We start from the raw sequence: 26,097 nt of genomic DNA, 5'->3' as shown, positions 1-26,097 counted from the left end.
GAAGTGTTTTCGTTCAGCTTCTGCCTTCTCATGTTCATGTAGTTGTATGCTACCTTGTAGGTGGTTGAAGCTAAAATGTAGCAAAATTGAGCCTCGTTCAGATATATGACGCACGGCAAAATCGCTGCAGTTTTTTATGATGACGTACATGTACATGTACACATAATATTTCTGAATTTAAAACACAGAGCTCGGTGAATACATGCAAGTCCTTTGTAGTGCTCAGCAACCACAGTTCCCATTCATTTACACGTAAAAACACTGCGGCTGCTTTCATTGCGGCGGTTTACCTCGCCATAATCTGAACAAGTCTTCAGACATCCTTTTACATTGTCATATCTGAGCCATCCAAGTGCGATCAGTTTAGCCACAATTTCCATTGGTCCATGGTTTTACATACTTTTTCAAAAATTTATAACTTTCTTATTTAATAGTTATCTGATTTTGCTCAAACCTTTTTTGATTGGTGTGTCTGATTTTTCTGCTTCTATTGTAAGTTATTTTTTGAGTGGACTTGCCCTTTAAGTACGGCTCTTTTCAACGTGATTCTCTGATTTTGTAGTACCAATCATCTTTTCAGTTAAAGAGATTGTTGACTTCTAGTGAAGGTGGTAAATTGTTCGTTAGCTTTCTTAAATCTTTTGATGTCAGTTTGGAGGAATTTCATGATAAAAAAAGCCAGTGAAAAGGGTAGCTCTTCAAATGTCATCATATTCAAAATATGAGGAGTCATAGCTGATGAGTTTGGACCAAACTCTTTCATGCCGCACGTGTAGTCCAATATATACATTTCTGTGTGCAGTGCATGTGATTTCCAGCATGACTGAGTCAATTTCTATAACCAATCAGAAGCAAGGATTTCACTTGCCTATAACAAATACTGTCATTTGTCGCTGATGATAAGTTTTATGAAATGGGGCCCTGAACTCAACTTTATATTTAAAAAAGCCTAAACTATACCAATAGAAATAAATCTGAATCTCTTCTTCTTTTTATTTGCAGATGATGATGAAAAGTTGCATCCTCAAGAGACAGACCACAACGAGGTACAGACCACGCTCCGCCAGCTCACCAGCAAGCTAGAGGACCTCAACACCTGCAACGATCTGATCGTGAAGCACGGCGCAGCACTACAGAGGTCGCTCTCCGAGCTAGAGACCACAGAGGACCCCGGGCAGGCCTCGTCCCGCTTGAAGGGCATCAGCGAGAGGGCGACGTTGTTCCGCATAACATCCAACGCCATGATCAATGTAAGTCTATTGGATGCCTGTCTGTCTGTCGTCTGTCTGTCTGTCTGTCTGTCTGTTTAGCTATTATTGCGTGTTACAGTACATGTATTTCCATAGCAATTTAAATAAGTGATAATTATTTGTAATCATTGATTTACATGATGATTGTTTTTAGGGGAGGGGGGGGGGGTAAAATGATTGATAATGATTGTCTTATTTGTGTGATTAATCTGATTTGAATACAGCAGTTTTCAGGCCATGTCACCTCTATGTTTTGGGACTATTCTGGATTCATAGCGTTTGAACAGAATACATGGGGCTCCAACATGCCATGGTCTCTTTTCCTGCTATCAAAGTAAAAACAAGTGGTATTCTTATAAACAGCTGATATTAATAACTTGTTAAAGTGAATATCATCAATCCCTTACCCTTGTTGCATTAACCCGTTTGTCTTCTTTAGATGTGGATATACTCATTTATTAATGATATGACTAGATTTGATCTTTACCATTGTTACATCTGTCATTAAAGATTTCCTTTTTCTACATTAAAACAGACTTTCTGCATATTTATGCACCATGGATTTAAATGAAAGCACTCCAATAAAACCACCTGTTACATGCAGGTCACTGCCCCATTACACCATGCCCCTAACAACACAATCATGAAAAGATTAATATGTGTTGGGAAGGGAAAACAAATCTGAAATTCAAGATTTTTTGAGGTACAGACAGATATTGTCATTGACATCAAACATCAGTGACCTACAAATGTACAACCTGTAAAGAAATCCAAGTCCAAGATAATGTGATTAGTAGAAGAAGATCCCCCTAAATTCCAAGGCAATTCATGAATAAAAGGAGAATTGTAATTTTTGAGGAGAGAGAATCAATATTGATTCACAAATATCACTTTATGTGCCACTCAAAGTGATATAGTATGCTGCCCTCTTCTGATGGAATAATGCCAATCTATCCAGATTCCTGTTCTACCTGCAGTACTTGTGAAAATAGGCAAATACATGTTAACACAATGCACGCTTAGTTAATGAAAAGCGCCACTTTTATTGCAACACAGTATCTACATCGGGTCTTACTTGTGTAGTGGGTTGAGAAACAAAGCAAACTAATTATTTCTCCCACTTCAAGAATCCATAGTCATGCCTGATTTCAGACATGTTTAGAAAACTGAAATACAGTACATGCTCATAATGTATAACCATGTAAATGAATGAATAAGATAGATACACATGTACATGTATACATGTATGTGTGTTTTGAAAAGTAGATTGGAGAAGGGTTAAATGTCCAAGAGTAGATGAAAGAAGCAATTGGTATGCATGATTTCAGTTCTGGTGGAAAATGAAAAAAGGTTTAAAGAAGCATTAATGTTGCCATGGAAATGAATAAATAAGATGGAGTATACCTGTTAGCACACTTTGAATTATAGAATGTACGTGTAGAAGGTCCAATACCTCCATTTAGTAGATAAATGAAGAGGAAAAGAAGGGGAAAAAAATTAAATCATGTTAAACGGAGGAACAAAAAACAGATCCCAAGTGCATTCCATGTAATGATTGTTTAATATGGCAATGCATGACCCAGGGCTAAACATAAGCAAGCGTTTAGGCGACTGAAATCTCCCCTGTAAATGATGCCCTGTAAATTTAAGTCCTATACCTTCAAAAACATCTTAAGCTAGATAGTATACATTTTCTCAGGGAAAGGTAGGAATTCAATGCAACATCGGTATGTGAAACAACGCTTAAGTGGTACTCTGCTACCACTATGATCTTTTGTTAGGTTTTGTTAGGATAGTATGAAACAAACAGGAAATATGTCTCATTAGTCTTGTGTATTTCCCCTGTAACAACAGTGAGGTACACATGTATGCAATTGTTGTTATAGTGAAAGAGGAATACCTAAGCCATCCCGTAACACATTGAAAGCTGTTTAAATTGTTAGTTTTCTTTCGGCATAAGAGATTTTTGTTCCTAATTTAAAGCTTTTTGTTCAGTTAGATTACAACACGTACATGTAAATATAAGTAGTTGAGAAAATGCAGTGCTCAATCTTCTTGCTCATATTGAAAACATGAATGCACATCTTTTTTGTGAAATCACTTGAGATGCAGCTTACATAGCCTTGTGCATCACCTTAAAAAATGTGTTATCAAACCATTATTTCTTATAACCTTGCAAGTAATTTCTGTAGGCAAAACAATAAGATTTTAAATTGACTCAAATGAATGTCTTTATTGTTACATGCTTTCTTCTAAATGATTAAAAAACAAATTGATGTGGTAAAGCGGCATGCATGCAGTGTGGGAGTAGGAACATCTGACAAGTTAGATACATCCGACAAGTTAGGCAGTATCCATATCCCAGATGTAAGCTGAACCCACACAAATATTACTTGGTTGTCAAATGCACACACGTATCATGTGATTATGATAAGCACGAGCCCAAGATCTGGCTTGTAAAGTCTCTTAGAACGGATGCTCATATTACCATACCCCCTTGTTGTCGTCTTATGAGCCGTCGTCGAGATGATAACCATGTATATCAGCTATAGATTGCCCTCTCGTGGCAGATCGCTTACGTCAAAGGACGTTGCCTGCGTGTAGGGAGAAGCCATCTTGCCTTTATTCATGACGGGTCTTGGGATGACATCGGAGATGATGTGTGTTGTGCGCTGCCATGTCGGTTGTCTTGGATGGTAATCTGCGCTCTTGTTGATGTATTCATTAGAGGCCCAATGTGTCAGCTTGCAGTCTGGTATAAGGATGAGGAAATGGAGATAGGGATAGGAGAGAGAGCGGGAGATGATGAGCAGTGAGAGAGAAATAGAGAGAGAGAGAGAGAAATAGAGAGAGAGAGAGACAGAGTGAGACAGAAAGAAAGAGAGAGAGAGAGAGAGAGAGAGAGAGAGAGGGGGGGGGGTTAATGATGGTAGAGGGGTTGGTGGGCAGATAGAGATAGACAGTAAGAGAGAGAAACAAGGGAAAATGGGAGGAAGAAAGAATGAAAGGGAGAGAGAGAGTGAGGGGGGGGGGGGAGATGAGAGACAAGAAAGAAAGGGGCTGATTTGTCACTGTGAGTGAGAGAGGGAGCGAGAGGAAGGGAGATGGAGAGAAAGTATACAATGTGTATGAAGTAATACACTTCATACCAAATAGATTTTGTGTTTGTCTAAGATATTCATATTAACACAACATACAGTATATATTGGTTATCAACAGCAAATGCTCCTAGAATATGGTTTAAAGTAAAGCTTTCATGAGATTCTACAGTATTTCATAAAGGTACCAACTAAAAACTTGCCTGTTCAAGTAAAATTATGAACACATAATAGCTGACAGTACTGACAGAGGATGATATAAAAGGCCGCTTTTTGTTTTTGGTTCACTTTACACAGCTACAAAACCCTTCACTCGAAACCCTCCAGTGTGTGTGTGTGTGGGGGGAGGGGGGGGGGGCACTTCTCACCGGCGCGATCAAATAAACATACACGGTGGTAGGTCCCTTCTTGCCCTCCACCTCTACCTACTGTCTCTTCCCTCTCAAATTACAGGACCGCTCTCCCAATTCAAATATGCTCGAGTCCCTAGGAGAATTTATGTAAGCAAGGACTATTGATCTAATGAGCGGGGGTCCGCAAAATTAAAGCCATGTTGCAAGTGGCCATTTAAAAGCTCTTCAGTAACCGTAGATGCATGAAGGAAATGCTTTTGATTATAATGGCTACGAATGCAGTAGTGTGCAGCATATTTTCTAAAGCATTTGCCAATTTTTGTATATTTTTCCCATTAATTTTTGTTTGCATTTATGTTTGTATTTATATACATGTATATGTGTATAATTTTTTGGGGAAGGGAGAGTTTTTCAAGCATGATTCAGATCAAACACTGCAATAACTAGGGATTGAAAAGGTACACATTAAAAAATAGCTTAATTTTTTATTTATATAAAAAAGAAGAGTACTTTCATCTCTCTATTTTAAGATTCATGGTGACTCAAGCGTTTTTTAAGTAGATGCTAAATATAGATCTTGGCCAATAATTGCCAGAATGTATTTCAATTATATGCAGGAAAGCAAGTTATAGGTCAAGCCTGTAAATATAAAAATCCAATTGACTCTCTGGTTATCATCAGCAGAAACTTTCCATTTGGGCTTCTCGGTCATTAGCATTTGTCCTATTATAGTGCAATTGTGGTTTTGATTGGCTCCCCATGAGTATATTGCAAGTACAGATGGAAAATATCTTGAGTGTAAATTCTGACAGACATGAATGCTATACAAAAGCCTATTATCGTCCTTGTTTTCACGAAGTGACGTTAGTGAGGAAAATCGTCACGCAAAGTGAATGCAATTTTTGTTCATTACCGTCACTTCGTGAAAACAGCGACGTTATTATTGTTGTTGTTATTATTATTGTTATATTTATTATAGTTATTGTTATTGTTATTGTCATTTTTATTATTAATATTATAATATTAATAATTATTATTATATACCTCTTTTAAGTAATCCAGCAATCTGATTGGTCGAAATTGCATTCATAAACTTTAACTGTTCCCGAAAATTCCCGGTAACCATGGTTAAAAAACAGTTCAAAATCCCAATAACCATGGTTATTGGGAAAATAGGTCAGTCTCCATGGTTACCCTATAGGTTTACATGTTAAAAAATGGTCTGAGCGATCGAGGATACCGTACGTGTGCGAAGAATTGGTCGGTAATTTCAATACAATTGAATCTCGATCGATCTTACCGACAATTTTATCTTGCATTGTTGACATTAAGACGAAAATAAACTTCCAATTAAAAAACAACATCTGCCGATAGATCTTGATCTAAATTCGTGCCAATATGCATTGCAAAAGTAAAAGAAGGGCCTGTTTAATGGAGCAGCCGCGAAGCTTCCACCACGCGAAGCCGTTTTCAATCCATTTTAATGTATATATAAGAAAAAAACTGCTATGTATGGTAACAGAGCGCGATAGCCGAGTGGTTTAAGGCGGCGGTTTTCGTTACATCACCTTTGGTACGCAAGAGATCGAATCCCATCTTCGACAAAAGTTTTTTTTTTTTTTTTTTTCTTTCTTCTTCTTTTTTTTTGGCATATAAAAGTATTAATGACTGCTTTAATAGCACAATTCTAACCTTCCCTTGAGCGTATAAAAACAACTATTTCTCTCAAAGCAGTCATTAATACTATATTATTATTAGAAGTAGTAGTTGTAGTAGTAGTAGTAGTGGTAGTGGTAGTGGTAGTGGTAGTGGTAGTGGTAGTGGTAGTGGTAGTGGTAGTGGTAGTGGTAGTGGTAGTGGTAGTGGTAGGGGTAGTGGTAGTGATAGTGGTGGTATGTTTAGCTCCCCTATGAATAGAGGTTGAGGTTATTTCTTTGTCCCATTCCGAAAGCATTTGCCCATTTTTATTATTTTTTGTTTGGGGGGGGGGGGGGAGGCGGTTCAAGAATTTGCATCAAACTGACTTGTGTAGGTACTGAATGAGGTTTGACTACAAGCTGGGTATATCTTTGGTAGATGTACTTAACAGATTGTGAAAGCAAAACAAAAATCACCCACATACTAAGCATAGCATGGTTTATCTGTATGGTATGATTTAAGTCAATGAAAAGTGAGTATACAGTCCTCAAAAGGACTTCAAATGTAGAATCAAATCAAATCAAAGCAGTATTATGTCAGTTTCAAGAAGACCTTTAGATGAGCATACATGCATGCATTATACAACTGTAAAAGCATTGAATCCTCGCAAAGCAATATAATAGAGAGTATTTATATTGCGCCAACTTCACATGAATAATGTGCTCAAGTCGCAACATATGTGAAAAACTTACTTATTCTAATCTTTTTTATTGACTGTATAAAATAACTGTCATCAAACAATAGATTTACATAATATGATTGGAAGCACGCTGGCATAGCTTCACTGTGCATAAATAAAGGGACAGACGGCCTATAGTACGGGGCTATCCATTTAGACAGACTGGGCCAGATAAATTATTCATCCAGAATTCATTAAAAGGGGGCTATTAATTACTGCTCTGATAATCATTGACCATGAAACCCAGAGGCATAGGATGGGATCAGAGTCTGCAGGAGAAGGAGGAGGAGGAAGAGAAGGAGATGGATGGATTGAAGGAATAATGATGGTATGATTGAAGGAGAAATGAATGGAGGGCTAGGGCTAATAAATAAATTATTCATGAGGAACTCATTGAAAAGGGACCTATTAAATACTGTTCTGGTATTCATCGACCATGAAACCCAGAGGCATGAGATAGGTGCACAGTCTGGATGAGGAGGAGGGGGAGAAGGAGGAGGAAGAGTAGGAGGAGAAAGAGGAGGAAGAGTAGGAGATGGAGGGATAGAAGGAATATTGATGGAGGAGAACTGAATGGAGGGCTAGGGTTAGGATTGGAAATGGATATATAGTAGAGAGAAATGAATGGCTATAAAATGATGGAAGATGAGTGTGATGGAGGGAAAGAAAGATTTTAGGATTGAAGAGAAGAAAAACTGAATGAAGGGCTGGGGTTGTACTGGAGGCTTTGTACTTGTAGAAAAGAGGAACAGAAGAGAAGAAGAAATATGGATGGAATGAATGAAAATGGGGGCCAGTGAATGGTTGAAAGGGGACAGGAATATTGATGGATGGATAAAATAGCATGAATGCAAGAATGGAAAAAGCCAGAAGGGATTGGGAAATGTATGAGAATGACAAAAAGAAAAAGAGAGAGCTAAGAAAAGAAGCACATTTCATGCCAAGGAAAGAGTAAGGCATGAAAGAGTAAGGAAGAACAGAATTAAGGATAGTCCGCTGGAGATTGGAAGACGGTGAAGTGGCTATCGCCGATTATTACACGTCCTCCGATAGAAGGCGTCTGAGCACGTAGCAAACTTCCCCCCAAGATATGTGCATCTCAAATGAGGCTGATTCGTTTGAATAAGCCGTGTCCCTCAGCGAGGGTTTGTCACCCCAGAATAAGGTCATATTTGCTACTTGATTGAAAGAACGAGAGATGGGTAGCAGGGAGAGTAGTGGGGAAGAGATGTTGGAGGGAGAGGAAGAGAGAGGGAAGGAAGGGCAATTAGATGGAAGAGAATGAAGCATAATGTTTTACTTGGTTTGTAATCTAGCAGTAGTAAAGGTGTATTTGCTATTTGATGAGAGATTGGTTGGGAAAGTAGATGGGAAGATAAATGGAAGAGAGAAAGGAGAAGGAGGGAAAGAATGACACACAGTGGAGAAAATGTAGGCATTCTCACTGGGTTTTTAACCTGAGAAGGAGGAGGGGAGAAGAAGAAGAGGAGTTGAAGGAGGGAGAGGCAGAAACAGCGGAAAGGAAGGCAAATAAAAGGAAAAAATTTGGAGAGAGTCCTTACTCGGTTCCAGCTCAAGAAAAGGGCATACTGAAGTTTTCTCAAGCCCTTTATTGGAAGCAGGAAGAGGGAGTGAAAGTACCGTAGTTTGAATGAGAAAGAGAGCACAGAATCATTTGGTAGCTTAGGTAGCTTTGTCTTCAATGCTCACTTTGTCAAAGTGGCAGGCAAAATTAAAAACATGATGAGGAGAAGGTGAAAGTAGTTTAAAAATAAAGGTGGAGGAGGCAGAACATGGTGATTACACCGAGACCAGGGGAGAAAGAAAGAGAGAGGGGTAGAGAAAGAGGTAGAGGAGGGAGGGAGATAGAGAGAGAGAGGGGTAGAGAAAGAGGTAGAGAAGGGAGGGAGATAGAGAGAGAGGTAGAGGAGGGAGGGAGATAGAGAGAGAGGGGTAGAGAAAGAGGTAGAGGAGGGAGGGAGATAGAGAGAGAGGGGTAGAGAAAGAGGTAGAGGAGGGAGGGAGATAGAGAGAGAGGGGTAGAGAAAGAGGTAGAGGAGGGAGGGAGATAGAGAGAGAGGGGTAGAGAAAGAGGTAGAGGAGGGAGGGAGATAGAGAGAGAGGGGTAGAGAAAGAGGTAGAGGAGGGAGGGAGATAGAGAGAGAGAGGGGTAGAGGAAAAGATAGAGAGACTAGAGCTGCGTCACAAATTAAATTTCTCTGATTAGTTTTTATAGATCTGTGACATGTCCCTCAACATCTAACGTTCTTTGCCTTGAATAATAATTGCACTACTCTTGTGTTTATTTTTGTAAGAGAGAAAGAGAGAGAGAGAGAAAGACGTGTTGAAAATTATACAGTGAATCTCAGGCCTTAAATTTCGTCATTTTTAGGGCAAGGCCAGTTTGGCCTCGAGTACCTCATATTTTTAAGGGCACCAAGGCCAAAATATTTTTACAAAAAGGGCATCGAGGCCAAAATATTTGACAAAAAGGGCATCGAGTATGAGGCCAAAAAAATTGATTCTATTTTTGTTAGATGTCATGTGTATTTTATGAAACTTGTGCGGGATCAATTTCCCATGACTTTTAGCACCAGCTTCTTCACAGAATGTATAGAGGTCTGCGGTACATACAAACAAGGCGGCGGCCCGCAAGCCTTAGGGCGCGTTCATGCTTGATTTTGAAGGCAGAATGAGCGATTTGTAACGCTCATCGTAAACGCTCATCGTAATCGCAGTTCCACGGTGCACTGTTCATGCTCACTTCTCCAGGCAATTCTCCTTGGGTGGCCTTCAGCTGGATTCGCAAACCTGTGTGCGCATGCTACGTAGACCCACTAGAGGTCAGTGCGTTGACCCCATTTAAACGCGTTTACAAATTGTAAACGCATCTTTTTGTGAGTTTACGATCGGCGATCGTGATCGCCGTTTTTCGGTGATTCTACAAAAGTGAGCATGAACGCAATCGTGTTTTAAACTAAACGCGTAACAGATGCCTGATTCTGGCCGTCAAAATCAAGCATGAACGCGCCCTTAGATTTAGCAGCCAGGAGCAAGGGGCAATTTTTTTTTTAAGTTGCCCTTTGCCACGGGAATTTACCAGAGCAAGGGGCAATTTCCCAAAAACAGATAGGCCCCTTATCTAATCATAAGTTCAAAGAGAGTCTAACATTACAAATGTTAATTTCATAATGTGAATAGATCGAACGATCAATTTAATAACTTTTTAATCTTAACAATATGAACAGGAAAGATTGATTAAGAACATCAAACTTGCGCATTAAACAGTATTTTAAAGTAACTGAAAATATTGATGAGCAATGAATAAATAAATTGTCAATTTCACAAACATCGAAAGTCAGGACTTGGCAAGTTTACCGGGCCGGGTATCCCAAATCAAAATCGCACCTCACACACAAACCCTTCCGCCACTCTCTCGGTAGAAGGAGCAAATTTGAAGAAATTATCTTTTTAACTGTTGTATAGAAAGGTCTAGATAGGCGTAACTAATGAAATAAGATGTACAAATATCCTTATAGACATTCGACAGCTGAAAGTGACACGCTCAGCTCAGTTGCGTAACGTGCATTCACGAAACCAAAATCGTTCCTTGCACACACACTCTCGCCACTTTTGGTGGGAAGCTGTCGGGCTGGAAGTTTGCCAGCGAAACCGATGCACCCTCGGAGATTCGCAGCGCGTAATTTTACCGGGACTCGAAACGTTCGTCTTGGGAAGCTGGCGGGGTAGCTTTTTGAAGCGAGGTCGGCTGGTGGCAAAATGAGAGTAACTACGATCGAGAACATCGTAGGTGTTCTTAACTTATTAATAAGATAATTCTAAATTCTATTTCAGATAAAATAATAAACTAGACCTACAAACAAACCTCGACAGATCTCTAATGACTATTTGAATGCTTGTTTATTTCTCCATTTGACGATTTGTTTTCTTGATCCTGGCCTTCGATTTGTACGTACGTACGTGCGTGCGTCAGCATGCACCATATGCATATCATGCGATCGCATGAACGTATGTACGTACGTGCGCTAGCGCATTGCCTATAAGCTATATAATAACAAAGGGCGCATTTTCACGGCACTTGCGCCTTATTACAGCACTAAATACGAAGCTAGAAGAGAGCTCGTGGGCGGCAAACTGTTCGTGATTCGTGTATTTTTACTGTTCTAATAATTTATGGGCGCATTTTCACGGAAAACACTTGCGCCTTGCCGTCTAGTTTAAGATGATTATGGGCGCAATTGGTGGTTTTATGTGCGCAAATTTAAAAAAAAAGGGCACGTCCAGTTGGAAAAAAAGGCACGTCGGCCAGTTTGAAAAAAAGGGCACGGCCTTTTTGGCCGTGAATTTATCTTTTTTTGGGAGGGCACCGCGGCCAGTCATAGGGGCATCGACGGCCTGGCCGTTGATGGCCGTCGATTAATTTAAGGCCTGGAATCTATAAATTGACAATATTGTTCTGATTTTTTTTTTCTTCATAGAGGTAATGCAGTGAAGATTAATTCTTAGGTTTGATGATGATTAGAAAGTGTCAGCAAGTAGTATTAGGTAGGTATCAATATTTATCATTTCAGTTCATGTTTACATTCTAGAGATAAAACCAGTCTAGAAAGGAAGGGATTTTTAATATTTTTAAAACTGTTTCTAAGATTTAATATGATGGAGATATCAGAAAAAAAAAGACATATTAGAAATCAGTTTTAAATGAGAATTATAAACAACAATAAGAACAAACTACAGCAAGTCAACAACAACATAAAACAGTAGGGGTGCAGGTATAGAAATGACAGACAAAAGAATTGGGAAAGAGGATGTAGAAAGTTTTAAAATAGAAGGTAAAAGAATAAATAGCTTTGAAGATAGGAAGAATATGATAGTTTAGCACAGGAAGAAAGCAAATAGACAGAAAGAAAAACAGAGAAGGATGAAGAGAGGGAGAAAGAGACAAAGAAAGAGAAAAGGGGAGAGAGATAGTGAGAGAGAGAGAGAGTGAAAGAGAAAGAAAGATATAGAAAAAAGGGAGAGAGAGAAAAAAGAGAAAAAGAAAGAAAGAAAAAAAGGAGAGAGAGAGAGAGAGAGGAAGAGATAGAGAGATGAACGACTTGCCATGTGCTAAACCACTGATTGCAAAGCCAGCGTTGGTACATACACAGAGAGCTGTGGTGTGCCGGAATTTTCTACCGCATCCTCCTTCATCGGAGCAAAAGGGCCCCCTTGTGTTTCCTCGTCATCATCTCCCCTTATGCACATCCCTCATAGAACCTAACCATCCACCCCCACACACACACAGCGTATGCAGTCTCACTCTCTCTCAGCTCTTAAACACGACAACCCTCTGCCGCCGCTGCTGCTACTTCTCTTGTGCTTCTGTGTCTTTTCTCGTCTTCTTTTTTCGCTTTAAACTCCACATGCAGGAGTCATCGAGCCTCAATTTGCATATTTTTCCCATTTCGGCTCGTTTCTCAACCTCTCCTCATTCTGGTCAGGCCTGCTGTGTTTTCCTTTCTCATATTATATCTGTATTTGTCGGATCATTAAATTTTGCTTCTCGTCGCTCTCTCAATTCAACGAGCAGCTCCTACATGCATTTCTTCGTATATATGTTTGTATGCAAAACATCAGCTGTGGCTTCTTTTTGTAGGATCTCGTTGCACACAAACATGTATGTGCATGTGCCATGTGCAAGCAATGTTGACTAGTGGATGTCAGAATCTACACAATCTGTCCAGGATTATATGTACACAGGAGTGATTACGCCTCAAAAGTGGACATAAGGCTTTAACTATCTGTTCTGCAACATCCGATGTGTGTGATTTTTAGTTCAAAATTGCTTTCACAAAACGAAACATTCCCACCAAAGCATCTTTATGCAATTTTATGTTTTATATGTGTGTAGTCTGTATATAAACTCTCCTTCATTATTATTCCTTTAAAAGGACAAACGATCAAAACTCTGATCAAAAGTCCGGATAATTAGTGCATTTATCAGCTTTTGTGTCAGTGCTGTCAGTGCTGCCAGTGATTGCAATGTTTACCACTGGGCTAATAGATTAATTTGATGGACTATTCATGGAATCGTTGCCCGGTGCCCTTGACCGACTTGGCGCTCATTCCGGCTTTACAGCATACCACCGATTCGATCTTCAATTGGTTTCTGAAGCTGCTTGTAACTGCATGCATCGTTTCTTTGAAGAGAACATAAAAACATTGCACTTTGTGATTTCATTAGCTTCATTGTTGTGACCTGAAACTAGCAGATTTGTCGCGGATTTGAACGATCACTTCTCAGTAGACATGATTACGTCGTGAGAGAAGCTGTAATTTATTCATCATCTCTGGGGTCAAAGTTCATTTGTATGCATGTAGAGGTCATATGAATAGAAGGTCACCAACTTGTCAACGGTTTGAAGTCGGGTTTCACCTGTTAATTGTGACATTAAACTGAACTTGACTGCCCTGTTAAAATCCTGCGTTCTGTCAAATGAAGGAAATTTCTTGTATCTGTTGATTAGTTATGGATTATAAGCTTTCTAATTGATGTGGTGAGTATACTATCAAGATCAATGTTATTAACATTCTGCAAATCTATTTTTATTAAAATTTTCCAAATCATCAATTTTTCAGCTCAATTCTCTCCCGGCAATCTGTGCTTGCGACTGCTTTGATTTAAACAGTCTAAAATTTAATTTGGAAAACCATCTGTTATTGGAAGAAAAAAAGGTCACTGTGGACATGTATATTATACAGAGCATTGACTGAACAGTCATTGCATTCCTTCTCGTGCAGAAACATCACATGTGTATACATGCAGAGATGCCAACCCTCCCTGATTTTCAGGGAGGCTCCCTGAAAATTTGTTTTTTGATATGTCACTCCACACAAATTTTTATAACCTCCTGATTTGTTGAAAGATTATTCCTATTATGCAACTGATAGAAACCTTGATTTTTGAATGAATCCTCCCTGAAAGCTGAATGTAAAGGTTGGCCTATCTGTGTATGTATACACATAATATATGAAGTCTGTTGCACCTAATACTTTACTTCACTAGGTTCATATCTTAAGTAGATGTATAATGGAAAAAATATCAACTTTTTTTTAAACAACTTTTTCATGGGCTCCTCATAATGTTTGTTTCTTTGTTTTTAAATCTTATAACACTATGATTGATTCCCAACTTTTTTTTTGCATTTTTTAAATTATACTGGGATGAGTTGTTTATTACATTTATACATTAGGCAGGTACAAGGAGTGTGATAAATCCAACACATATCATGGTACACAGAGTTTGTTGATATATATTTTTTTGGTCTACTGTGATTCATGCCAACTTAATTTCCTTTTTAGTAGATCAATAAGATCAATGATATAATTCCTGACTTACATGTATGTACATTTGCAAGTTGGGGAACAAAAATTGTATTAAAAATGACTAGTAGCGTGGGCTTTGAGCGGTCCTGCATGTTTGTAGGATAGAGTTGGTCAAAAGAATAGTACCATTATGATCCAATAATACAGTGTATTGACATTTTTATAATCTCATTATTAGCCATTCAAATCCAATTTTCATTGTCCCCTTTTCGGCCATTGATTTATATTTAGAAAGGAAGGGGGTAGCCACTTTGGCTAATGCAATTATGGGCTAAATTTAGGTTGAGCAATCACTGGATGACCTAATTAGATGCCCCTTATGACTTTTTATCGTTCAAATTTACATTTATGTATCATCTGTTTGGAGCCAGAAGGGCATTACAGTGAAACCTATCTATACAGACCATCTAAAGGGAGACAAGAAAAGCGGTCTTTAATCTTTATAGGCAGGTGGTCTTTATATACAGGTTCCTTTAGTTTAATATGTCGATGAGAAACCATTTTCAAGGGAAACAACAGATGTGGTCTTTGTAGACAGGTGGTCACTAAAGCAGGTTTGACTGTACCGGTATTTATAACCTCTATACAGAGTTAAAGAGAAGGTTTAGTTCTGGGAAGAGGTGAAAAATAATTTGTGAGCATCAACATTCTTATTATGCAAGTGTGGAAGAACATCAGATAAGACATGTTCCCTGAAAAGCATGGCTCTTCAAATGCCTTCATATTCTAAATATGCATGTAACATCGTAAAAATCGGGGCCGGCTTTTTACGCCACGTGTTTGTGTAGTCCCATATACATCTTTCTGTGTACAGTGTTTGTAACTTTACCAAGACTTGGCCAAATTTCTTATCATTTTGATGATTCCAGAACCTTGCAAAACACAAATTCTTATGTGCTATATGATCAACGTTTTCTGGTCGGTTCCACACCGTTTCTTTCACAATGCAATCGCATGACCAGAACTCAACTTCATCTTTAATGCCATTTTGGCTCTGAACTGGCGATGTCATCTGAGGGCCAGCAGGGCATTAGCTGTGTGTAAAATAACTTGAGTTTTATATAATGAGAAACATGGTATTGCCTGCCTGCCTTCCTATGAAAAACTTTTTGTTCCAGCACACCATTTCATCATGTTGCTTCTACTTTTTTCTCTAGCAACCTGCTCTTAAGATTTTGCTTTCCCTTCCAAGATGCATCTGCTAAATGTAGAAATGTGATGTTAAAAGTCGCATCACCTTCCCCCGGCATAGCATGATCTTCTCATCCCATCCCCGGGTGTTTATGTGCCTCATCTCCTCCCTGAGTTTCCTCATCCACAAAAGCGTCTCCGGGCTAATGTAATTACCGCCCAGATTTGGGTAACATAATGACGTTGTAATCTGATCATGTTTGTCGCCTAACTAGCTTACACGATACAGCCTCCAACATGATTTCATAATCTGGTTTAGGTCGGGTTAGCCGTGCTCTCTAGAGAAAATGAATGAAAAGCACAAGGAATGGCATCCATTGCCTCTCGTTGCAAATATATCACAGTCAAAGAAAAGGAAAAACCCATGGACCCCCCCACCTTCCTCCCAAGAGAGGATTATTTTGGGGGTGTTTTACGCTTTCCTGTACTTCATAACAATATCAAAGCTTGGAGAATCAAACGATAGAGAAAAAATTAAAGTGTAAATTATAGCTTTATATCCTTGATAGTATAAAATAAAAATAAATTCCTTGATTACTAAACACACATTTCTTATTTGTCCTACCATATTACAGCTATAAAGTAAATTATGTAATGGTAACACTGATTAGAAGGGATAATTATCACATCTATATGCACTTTAATAATCATTCACCATAAAAAATTAGGAAAATAATCCAGGAGAAACACTGAACCTCACTGCTGATTTCAATTCAAACTCTAATGAATATAAACATTAGCTACCTTAACTTATACATGTTAACATTAAAAACAACAACTTAATAACTTTATTTTGATCCCATTCTATTCTTTGTATTGTGACCTAGTTTATAATTTGGTTTAAAGGAAATTCAAGTTCTGTTGATTTTATATACGGAAAGAATTGCCATTGACTGTAAGTTCAAAAAAGCTTATAACAAAACAAAGGAAAAGAAAAACCACTGATTGCTCCTAATGTTTTGTAAAAACTTGGGACATCTGGCCTATAAATCATCGGCTTCCTGCAAAAAGGCCATCTAATCAGTACCATTGAAAATAAAATACATGTACATAGCTCTTGCGGCCTCCTTACGGCAGCCGACAAAATCTGATCTAGTTATGAAAGAATCATTCACATAATCTGTGCCCTGTTTCATAAGACTTGTTATGAACAACAACTGTGACAACTCTACTTGAAATAAGATCACAGCCAATCAAATGCAATGATTAAAGTAGCTTATATTATATATCATAACCTGTTATGGATAACATAGTTTTGTGAAACAGGGGCCGGATTACAAGGCCACCTTGACCATTGGATTACAGAGCAGATGCATTGCCGCAGGATTGATACAGAAAGCTGAATCAATATATCCCTCTCCAGATACCCCATCACGAAAGGCCTGTCCTCATCAGCTCAAGTTTGCCAAAAAACCCGCTATTTTCAGACTCAGGATATGATCCCAAAGCTTCAATTGCATCTTCACCAGACTGATACGCTCATCACAAACTAGCACGGACGGGCGCAAATTAGCCAGCTATTTCCAAAATAGCGGAATATTTTGGAATCTAGACCAATATTTCTCAGGATATTTTCTTGATCAAATATCCTGATAATTGCATGCTATTTCCCAAATAGCGGGATATTTTGGAATCAGGACCAGGATTTCTCAGGATATTTTCTTGACCAAATATCCCGCTAATTGCAACTGCAGGCTAATGAAGACGCAAATTAAGTGGTTAATTTGCGAACAGGATAGTTGAAATAGCGGGTTATTTGGCAAACTCGAGCTGATGCAGGCTAATGAAGATGCAAATTAAGTGGTTAATTTGCGAACAGGATAGTTGAAATAGCGGGTTATTTGGCAAACTCGAGCTGATGAAAACAGGCCTAAATAAAATTCAATAGCTCCGTTTTCATTAGTCTAAGATTTCAGCAAGGCCTGCTAATCTCTGATCCAAGGGAATAAACCTAATTACAAAATAGGCTGATATAATAAAGAGAGGAACAATATTTCACCCCTGATCTGCGGAAACTACTTTTTGGCTATTATCTCCAGTTGCCCTGGTCTGGTTGACCGCTATTTAGCCAAGTAGTGGGAAATTTTTTAATGGAGACGCATCAAGACTTATTTCTTGATCATGGTATGCTCTAGCGTGCAAGCACTGTCCTTTCTTTTGGACATATACAGTGTACAAATGAAAATCAGGTAATGCTGTGCCCCTGTGACATGCATGTTGCTAACTGGGGCTTAACTGATTCAAGCAAGCCTTGCTTGTTTAGTTTGGACTAGACTAGAGACTGCAAACTTTGAAAACTTTGGGAATTCTAGTCCTATTTTTTAGAAGTACCAACCAGTCTAATTTCTCTAGTTTAAGCTCGTTCAGGCTAATGCCACGGTCACATTGTCACCAGACTGACAACACACCGACCAAAATAACACATTACCCAAATGGTCAAGAATTGTAACTTGAGATATAATGAAAACCCACTCAGTGCCCCCTAGGGCTACACATCTGTGGAAAGGAACATCATGAATAATTCATGGTAATCAAGCCCCTCTCAGTGGCTCCCCAGTGATCTTATCGCCTCCTGAATTTGGATTATGGATGACCCTCGTTGATATATATCTCTTCGTGAATGGATTTATAGCCTTTTCCCACCAGGGGAATTTCATGATATTATATAAACAAAAGTCACGTGAAGAATCACGTTTTAGAGAAAAGTTCACCATTGTTTATGATTTACAGGCTATTTTGATGCTGACCATGATCCACCATTTCCTCTGGCGGCAATTACTCTGTGAATTTGTTTTTCCGTCAAAGATTTACCTATAGGTTAGGTTTGCAATGAGGTTAAGGTTAGGATTAGGGTTAAGGTTAGGGTTATGTCAAGTGTTTGGCCCAGGGTTGAATTTCAGAATTATGTTACAGTATGAAACTGACCACTGAGCAATCTTTGTGGGAGCATCAAGTGTTGTCCAACCAGTATTCACATCTCAAATTGACCTTGATTGATTCCTCATTCAAAACGATGTGCTAGTGTACATTATGCTTTATGATGTTTCATTATGCAATATTTAGCTTTAGGATGTTTACCCAAGAAAAGAGTAATTACAGTTATTACATATCATTTGCTTCACTATCAATTTTTGTTGTTGAATTTATGAAATACAAGCAGGATAAGATGCAATTTGAAAAAAAGAAGGATATATCGTCTGTTGAGAGCCAGAAGGGTGTCTAGTGGCTCATATACTCTTAGATATCTTCAGTGCCCTTCTGGCTCCATACATACAACACATTCATATCTTCTGCTGAAAGCTAGAGAAGGATGTTAGCTCGGTCTGTTGAGAGCCAGAAGGGTGTTGAGTCATATACACTTAGATATCGTCAGTGCCCTTCTGGTTCCATACATACAACACATTCATATCTTCTGCTGAAAGCTACATGTTAGAAGGATGTTAGCTCGGTCTGTTGAGAGCCAGAAGGGTGTTGAGTGACTCATATACTCTGAGATATCGTCAGTGCCCTTCTGGTTCCATACATACAACATGTTCATATCTTCTGCTGAAAGCTGGAGAAGGATGTTAGCTCAGTTTTAAACTATGTGAATGAATGCCCTTCTGGCTCTCAGCAGATAATATATGCTTCTGGTTGGTGCAATATATATCAATGGCATAAAAACTAAATTCTAAATTTTTTTCTCTCTCCTTATTTCTTAGTTTATGGCATATTTAAAACCATACTGGCATATAGTACATCGATATTATTGATGATACATTGGTATTATTGATGAAACATTGGTATTATTGATGATACATTTGACACACATAAATTCAAGACTTTGTGTTTTTACAGTTTCATCTGTTCAGAGCCAGGAGGGCATTAATTCTTTTTCAAAGTACATGAGGTTATGCCTTTCTGGCTTCAAAAAGACAAGACTTAGTGAAAGAAGTTGGATGCCCTTTAGTATTATCAACAACATTGGATTAAAATGAACATCTTTTAAAAGAAGGCTTAATGGCTAGGAGCAAATTTTAAAGCTCATACACCTATCATATGATCACCAAGGACAACCCGAGAGGGAAAAAAAGGCGAGAAATCTCGACTGTAAGACAAAACCAGTCTATATTTGTCAAACTAAATCAAAGAAAAACATCCCCTTTTCTCCAGAGTCCTGGTCATATGACCGCGCATCTATCCATACCCAGGCACGAGATGACGACCGGAGTGGTAATGATCGGGCATAACGAAGCGAGAGGGATATCCCATGAGCCTCTCTGTTTGTTTGGACGAATGACCTTTGGGAGGGAGGTCTAATTTAGACAGTGTATCTAAGTAGTTTGAGGGGAAGACATATTGCCTTTGTTTGGCAACGTGATGGCCATTCCAAGCCGATATTGGAAAAAATGGAGGAGGGAAATGTTGAAATTTGTCTGGTTTCGTAATCCATACAGAGCTCATATTCAGGACACAGCATGATTAAAGTATATCAATATTTGTTATGTGGACAAAGCTTTTCTTTCCTTAAAATCTGAAATGTTCTATTCCATTTTTGTAATTTATTTTTTCATTTATTTGAGTTTTGTTTATAGTTGCTTCTGCTAGATAAGCAATATATAAAGCTTTGATTGGTAGTGATATTGTTTTGAATAATTCTTTGTTGGTGTATATATGACCACAGAGAGAAAGACTGGTGGATTATAAGGTCAAAAGTCAAAGGTTTTGGGATCAATTTACATCAAATCATACATTGTAGTCTAATTATTATCTAAATTTTTCAAGGCCTATTAGAATTATGAACTTCAAACCTGCTACCAATATATATCATCTTAAAGGGTGATACTGAAAGATTTTGTAATATTTATGTGAGCGGTTAAAAGGTTACAAAAGTCAATCAGTGGTAGTTATGAATTTTTAGTCTTATAAGGGAGTTTACAGATAGCACGTGGTACAAATGACCCCAAATGTCCACAGATCTTTTCCACAGATCTTTTACACATGGAGAAGTTCCACTTTGAGCATCTTAGAATAATAACTGCCAAAGTCCTAGATGTGCTTCATGAATACCTTTTGTTTGCCCTCTTGAAAAGAATACTCCCACCTGCGTATCTTAGAATGTACCATTGGTGCATAAATGAATAATGTTACATAACTTTCATAAGCGCATATCCAGTATTCATCTCTGTTGGTTTTACCTTTTTGGTACAAATGACCTTTATCTGCTCATGCTCAGACTGCAACCGTCAAACCTGCTTTAGTGACTCTACACAGACCACCTGTCTACAAAGACAACATTTTTTGTTTTCCTTCGGGCGGAAGCTATAGACAGGTTTGACTGTTTTTTTCTTCAAATTAGAGTATCATAAACCCTATTAAAAATATTAATCAACTACAGCTTAACAAAAAAGACATTCTAAAAAATATAGGAGAAAAGTGTGATGATATTGGCAGAGGTGCAGTTGCATTTGTCTTGTTTTGCTTTGCTTCATTATTAATAATGAACCGGGAAAGCGTCAGTTTGCATAGATTTTAAACCCATGAAAGTTCATCCGACACAATACATACCCCAGCATTGTAGCAGTAATATAGAGTACATGATAAACCCGCTTGGAATGGAGCAAAGGCATACCCATTGATTGACTTGAATATGAAAAATCTGGCTCAACATGCGAGCCTTGCGCTGGATTGAAGGGCTCCCCCATGCTGCCAGTTAATCAATGAAGCCCATAGCCGCATCTCTGTCTGTCATCATGACACAACCAGCGAGCTTGCTTCACTCGCTGGCGCTGAATCAATAAAAGAGCCGTTCGTAATACCGTTCGGCAGCGGTGGAAAGGAGAGAGAGAGGGAGGGAGGGAGAGAGAGAGAGAGAGAGAGAGAGAGAGAGAGAGAGAGAGAGAGCGGGAGAGAGAGAGAGAGGGAAAATGAGAGAGAAAGACAGAGAGAAGGAAAAAAGACAGAGAGAGGGGAAAGAGAGAGAGAGAGGGGAAACCATTGTTAGAAAGTGAGTGAGAGAGAGAGAGTGTGAGAGAGAGAGAAAGAGAGGGAAAGAGAGAGAGAGAGGGAAAGAGAGAGAGAGAGAGAGAGAGGGAAAATGAGAGAGAAAGACAGAGAGAAGGAAAAAAGACAGAGAGAGGGGAAAGAGAGAGAGAGAGGGGAAGATAGAGAGAAAGAGAGAGAGGGAAAGAGAGAGAGAGAGAGAGAGAGAGAGAGAGAGGGAAAAAGAGAGGAGGGGGAAGAGAGGGAAAGGGAAAGAAAGAGCGAGAGGGGAAAAGAGAGAGAGAGCGGGAGAGAGTGAAAAAGAGAGAGCGAGCGGGAGAGCTGCGCTTGGGGAAGCCATCGTTAGAAAGGGAAGCCGGAGGTCAATCGGGCACCCAACCTACGTCCTCCCTCCCTCTCTCTCTTTCTATGAGCATCGTTGCATCTTCTTCTTCTCATTGTTCTACTGCATGAGGATGAGGGTACAGGGCAGGAGGACGTGATGCGTGCCTGGTTGGATGGGCGAATGGAGTTTGCGGTTAATTTGCGCTACAGCTGACAAAATTTGGAATAGGTGGGGATATAGCCTGTGCTCATCAAGTTATTGTGTTGTGGTGGATGTGAGCTCTATTAGTGTGTAAACCAAGGATTTAATAAAGGATATTTCATGCCAATAGGTAATGTATGTTTACTAGTTTTGAGCAGATATTGAATAGCATTTGTTTGCATTGATTGTGTTGTAAATTAATGCACACAGATTTCATTGCAAGTTGTTAATCAACTAAAACAATAGGAGCCTACTACATGGGTTTATGTTTTCTACAGACAGATATTGTGTTCAGGGACAGATATTGTGTTCAGGGACAGAGTGAATTGAAATGACAGAAAGCAATTCAGTGGTAATTAGCATAAAGGATTTTTTTCTGGCAGTACATTTAAATCTATACACATTCCAGTGCACTAGAAAAACAACAATTGTCTTGATTAAGTCATTGTTGATAAAAACATTTTAAGTGTCATTTGAAAATATTTATTATCAGTTAAATTGAACCTATGATAGTAGATTTCGTTTGAAGACTAGCTGTGTGGTACAACTCAATGTACATGGGGATGTTTTCTAATTGATGTAGCATTTAGCTGTGCATCCAATTTTCTGAGTAAATTTTCCATACACATGTATCGCAGTCTACATGTAAGTGTACATGTGGTTAACTTCTATTGAGCATAGAGAATTATTGATCAATATCTATTATAACCTCACACAACACAAGAGCGGGAGAGCTATAAATATCCCATCAATATTTGAGGCATTTTTGCATACGCGGTCACTCTGGCCATTTAACCACCATGTCCACATGGTCAGTCTATGAGAGCAGTCCAAATCCAACTGGCAATTACTCACCTCCCCCCACCCCCCCCCCCCCCCCCTCAGAAGAAATATGCCCTCCGAAAAATCATATTACATTGAAATGTTGTTGATGAGAATGTATCTAACTTCTGTTTTGAGATATCATATATTAATATGATTCATGAGCCAAGTGGGAGGTTTAATTACAGTTTGGATGATGGGTTGCCATGGAAATATGCCCTTCGTTAAACTTGTTATATATATATATATATATATATATATAGACGAAAGTTATTGAAAATGCTGCTGCCTTTATAAATAGCAGTTTGATATCAGATGATGACTAAGTCAATTTTTCTGTATTGTATACAATGGGTAATATAAAATACAAATTTAGATCAAAATTGTTTTAAAAAAAAATCATTTAATACATGTAGTATTCTTAACATCATTTGAATATTACTGCTGATACTAAACAAAAATTGAAAGTGGGAAAATATCTTTTGGTCATTATAATGATGGTCAGATGTGCATGCATGTGCGATCTACAGTAGATTGCAACCTATTGATCAACATGTTAATGCGTAGGAGATATGTTAATTGAAACTCGATTGGACTAGATAAGTGTACTAGGAAATGTGACCTTCATTTAAAGTGCGTCAGTAAAAAGAGAAAGGCATTATAATGGAATTTACCTGACAGTTGGTCTTGAAGTACTAAAACTGGAATGTTCTGTAGCTTTGACTCATTAAATTGTGGTTATTTCTTTTTGGGGAATGGGGGAGGGGAGATAAAAAAAAACGGGATTTGCTACAGACCTACAAGTCACAAGTGTATATGTGTTTATCAGAGAGACAGAGACATAGAGAGTGAGAGTGTGAGTGTGAGTGTGAGAGTGAGAGTATTGAGAGTAAGAGTAACAGTGAGAATGAGAGTGAGAGAGAGAGAGAGAGAGAGAGAGAGAAAGAGAGAGAGAGAGAGAGAGAGAGAGCTAAAGAAAGAGAGATATACATGTAGTCTGCAATGTACATGTTTTTTTAAAACCCTATAACTACCATCTTGGTAGATAAACCATGCACAAAGTCAGAGGCTTAGTGGACTTGCAGTGTTGACAGGGTTACTTGGTAACTGCTTTCCAGTTGGTGATTATTACATCAATTAGCAGGTAATTACACATGCTTCCTGACACCATTACAATCCTAGATTCAGGCAGTTTTCAGATAACAAGGGTCTTGGGGGAGAGAGAGAGAGAGAGAGGGAGAGAGAGAGAAAGAGAGAGAGAGAGAGAAAGAAAGAAATAAAGAGAAAGAGAAAGAGAGAAAGGGGGTTGGGGTCGGTGGACATATAATTGTTGCACACATTTGTCTGTTGGTTTTTAGCAAATTGGAAATTAAAAGGGCAATTGAGCGAAGCGTTTATGGCCTTGTGTTTTTTGTTTTCCCTCGTACTGGGGACAGACATGATATAATTTCCCTAATTATCAAAGTGAGTTTCATCATGATGTTTTAAAGGTTATCTCAAGGGGATTGTCTGAGATGGGGATGTGAATACAGAATGAACCACAGTACTAATGCTACTACTATTCCATGACCATAAGCAGGGGTTGGTTACCCAAACCCTCCATCTCCTCTCTCCTCTGTGCAGTACGTTTTTATGTATTTCCCTGTTTCATTGTTCAATTTTAAGCTGAGATTCAGAAGGGTGTTTCTTCATCCTCCTTGTCACAGAGCTATGCCCTTCTGGCTCTCAGCTGATCAAGCATTAAGTTGATAATTTCATTTGATAATAAGGGATCAAAATATTGAAACAAATGGTTTTTATAGGCAAGCAAAATGCATTGACTTGCAATTCATTCTTGAATTAGGGGGAAATGAGTCCATGTGTGTATTTAGGAAAGGACTGAAATTGCTCACTGCCCAGTTTGCCTAATATATATAAATGGATATTTGTTATACAACGAGTATGTCAATATTGAAAAGATTGATAAGCAAAAAGTGACTGTGTCGTATGTTCAGAACTAGAAGGCTGGTATTCTCTGTGTAATAATGTGTACAGTATGAGTTAATGCCGTTCTGTCTCCAAACAGACAACTGTTTAATGTCAACAACTCCTCATTACGACAAAATATGCCTATAAACCGTGGTAAAGAGATCTGGCTGGATGTAAAATTAGGCTTTGTTAAGTATGTAAAGTTGGAAACAAAAATCCTATTTTCATGCATCATTATCTCCACTGGTATTCCGTTTCACCTTGTATTTGTAGTTTCCTTATTCGCTTCAGGAGAATACCACTTCTTTAGTTGATCATAAATGTTGATCATAAATTTTGTTATTCATCAACTGCAATCAAAGACCAAATTTTTAAAGTTTTTTAGGCGGACTTAATATAGGCCTTTAAAAGAAGGTTTGAAATCTCTTGAAGTGGTGTCATTTTTAGCCTCGCATGTGCGATTCACTTCAGATAAAAAAAACTATTCTGCAGTTGCGCTTAACTTGCTATGCGTCGACCATAATCAAATAAGCGTGATTACCATTTTCTGGCAGGCTTTACATCACGGGCCTTTAAAAAGCAGGTGTGAAATATCATCTCAAAGTAGCGTCAAGTACCTACTACCACTTCCTTCACCAACCTGTTTCTAACCTTATGAAGCGGTCTCATTCAGATTCTATCAAGAATGAGGAGAGAGATCACTTTCCCCGGCAAGGAGTTCACCCCGATGAGAAGCAGTGTGTCTTTCAGATCAAGTCTTTGCCGTATTGAGCATTAGAATCACACTCGTTTTAGCTAATCCGTGGCAGCAGTGCATGAATTATTCAAAATGGCCGCTGCCCCCGTGCCCCACTTTTCAGAGGCCATATGAGAGCATCCTTAAAGGATTGTCTCTGTCTAGTGCAACAGAACTTCTTTTTTTTTGTTCCTCCGTTTTCTTTTTGCCTCTGCTCTGCTCTGCTCTCTCTCTCTCTCTCTCTCTCTCTCTCACTTGTCATATCTCATGACATGACTATCCCATTTTTCATTGTGTCTATCTAACAGTCGAGGACTCTAACTTCTAAGATGATAAAAGTCAATTTACACAGAGAATTACAAAGAACTTTGAGGAAGAGCCATGCTTTTTCCTTCTGACACCTGT

At 38.6% G+C, this 26,097-nt stretch overlaps 1 protein-coding gene across 1 annotated transcript in view; it reads left to right on the top strand.

Moving 5' to 3' along the window:
* LOC585956 (oxysterol-binding protein 1) overlaps positions 1-26,097 on the top strand; it is an 81,271-nt gene that overhangs the window by 23,584 nt on the left and 31,590 nt on the right. Inside the window, exon 4 of the mRNA XM_030991824.1 lies at positions 1,003-1,250. Within this exon, the coding sequence (XP_030847684.1) occupies positions 1,003-1,250 (248 nt within the window). The remainder of the gene's footprint in view (positions 1-1,002; positions 1,251-26,097) is intronic.

The sequence above is a fragment of the Strongylocentrotus purpuratus genome, unplaced genomic scaffold, assembly GCF_000002235.5.
Source record: "Strongylocentrotus purpuratus isolate Spur 01 unplaced genomic scaffold, Spur_5.0 spur5_scaffold_2, whole genome shotgun sequence".
In the NCBI taxonomy this organism is placed as follows: Eukaryota; Metazoa; Echinodermata; class Echinoidea; order Camarodonta; family Strongylocentrotidae; genus Strongylocentrotus; species Strongylocentrotus purpuratus.
The sequence above is the reverse complement of the archived record's forward strand: the minus strand, read 5'-3'. Positions and strand labels throughout refer to the sequence as shown.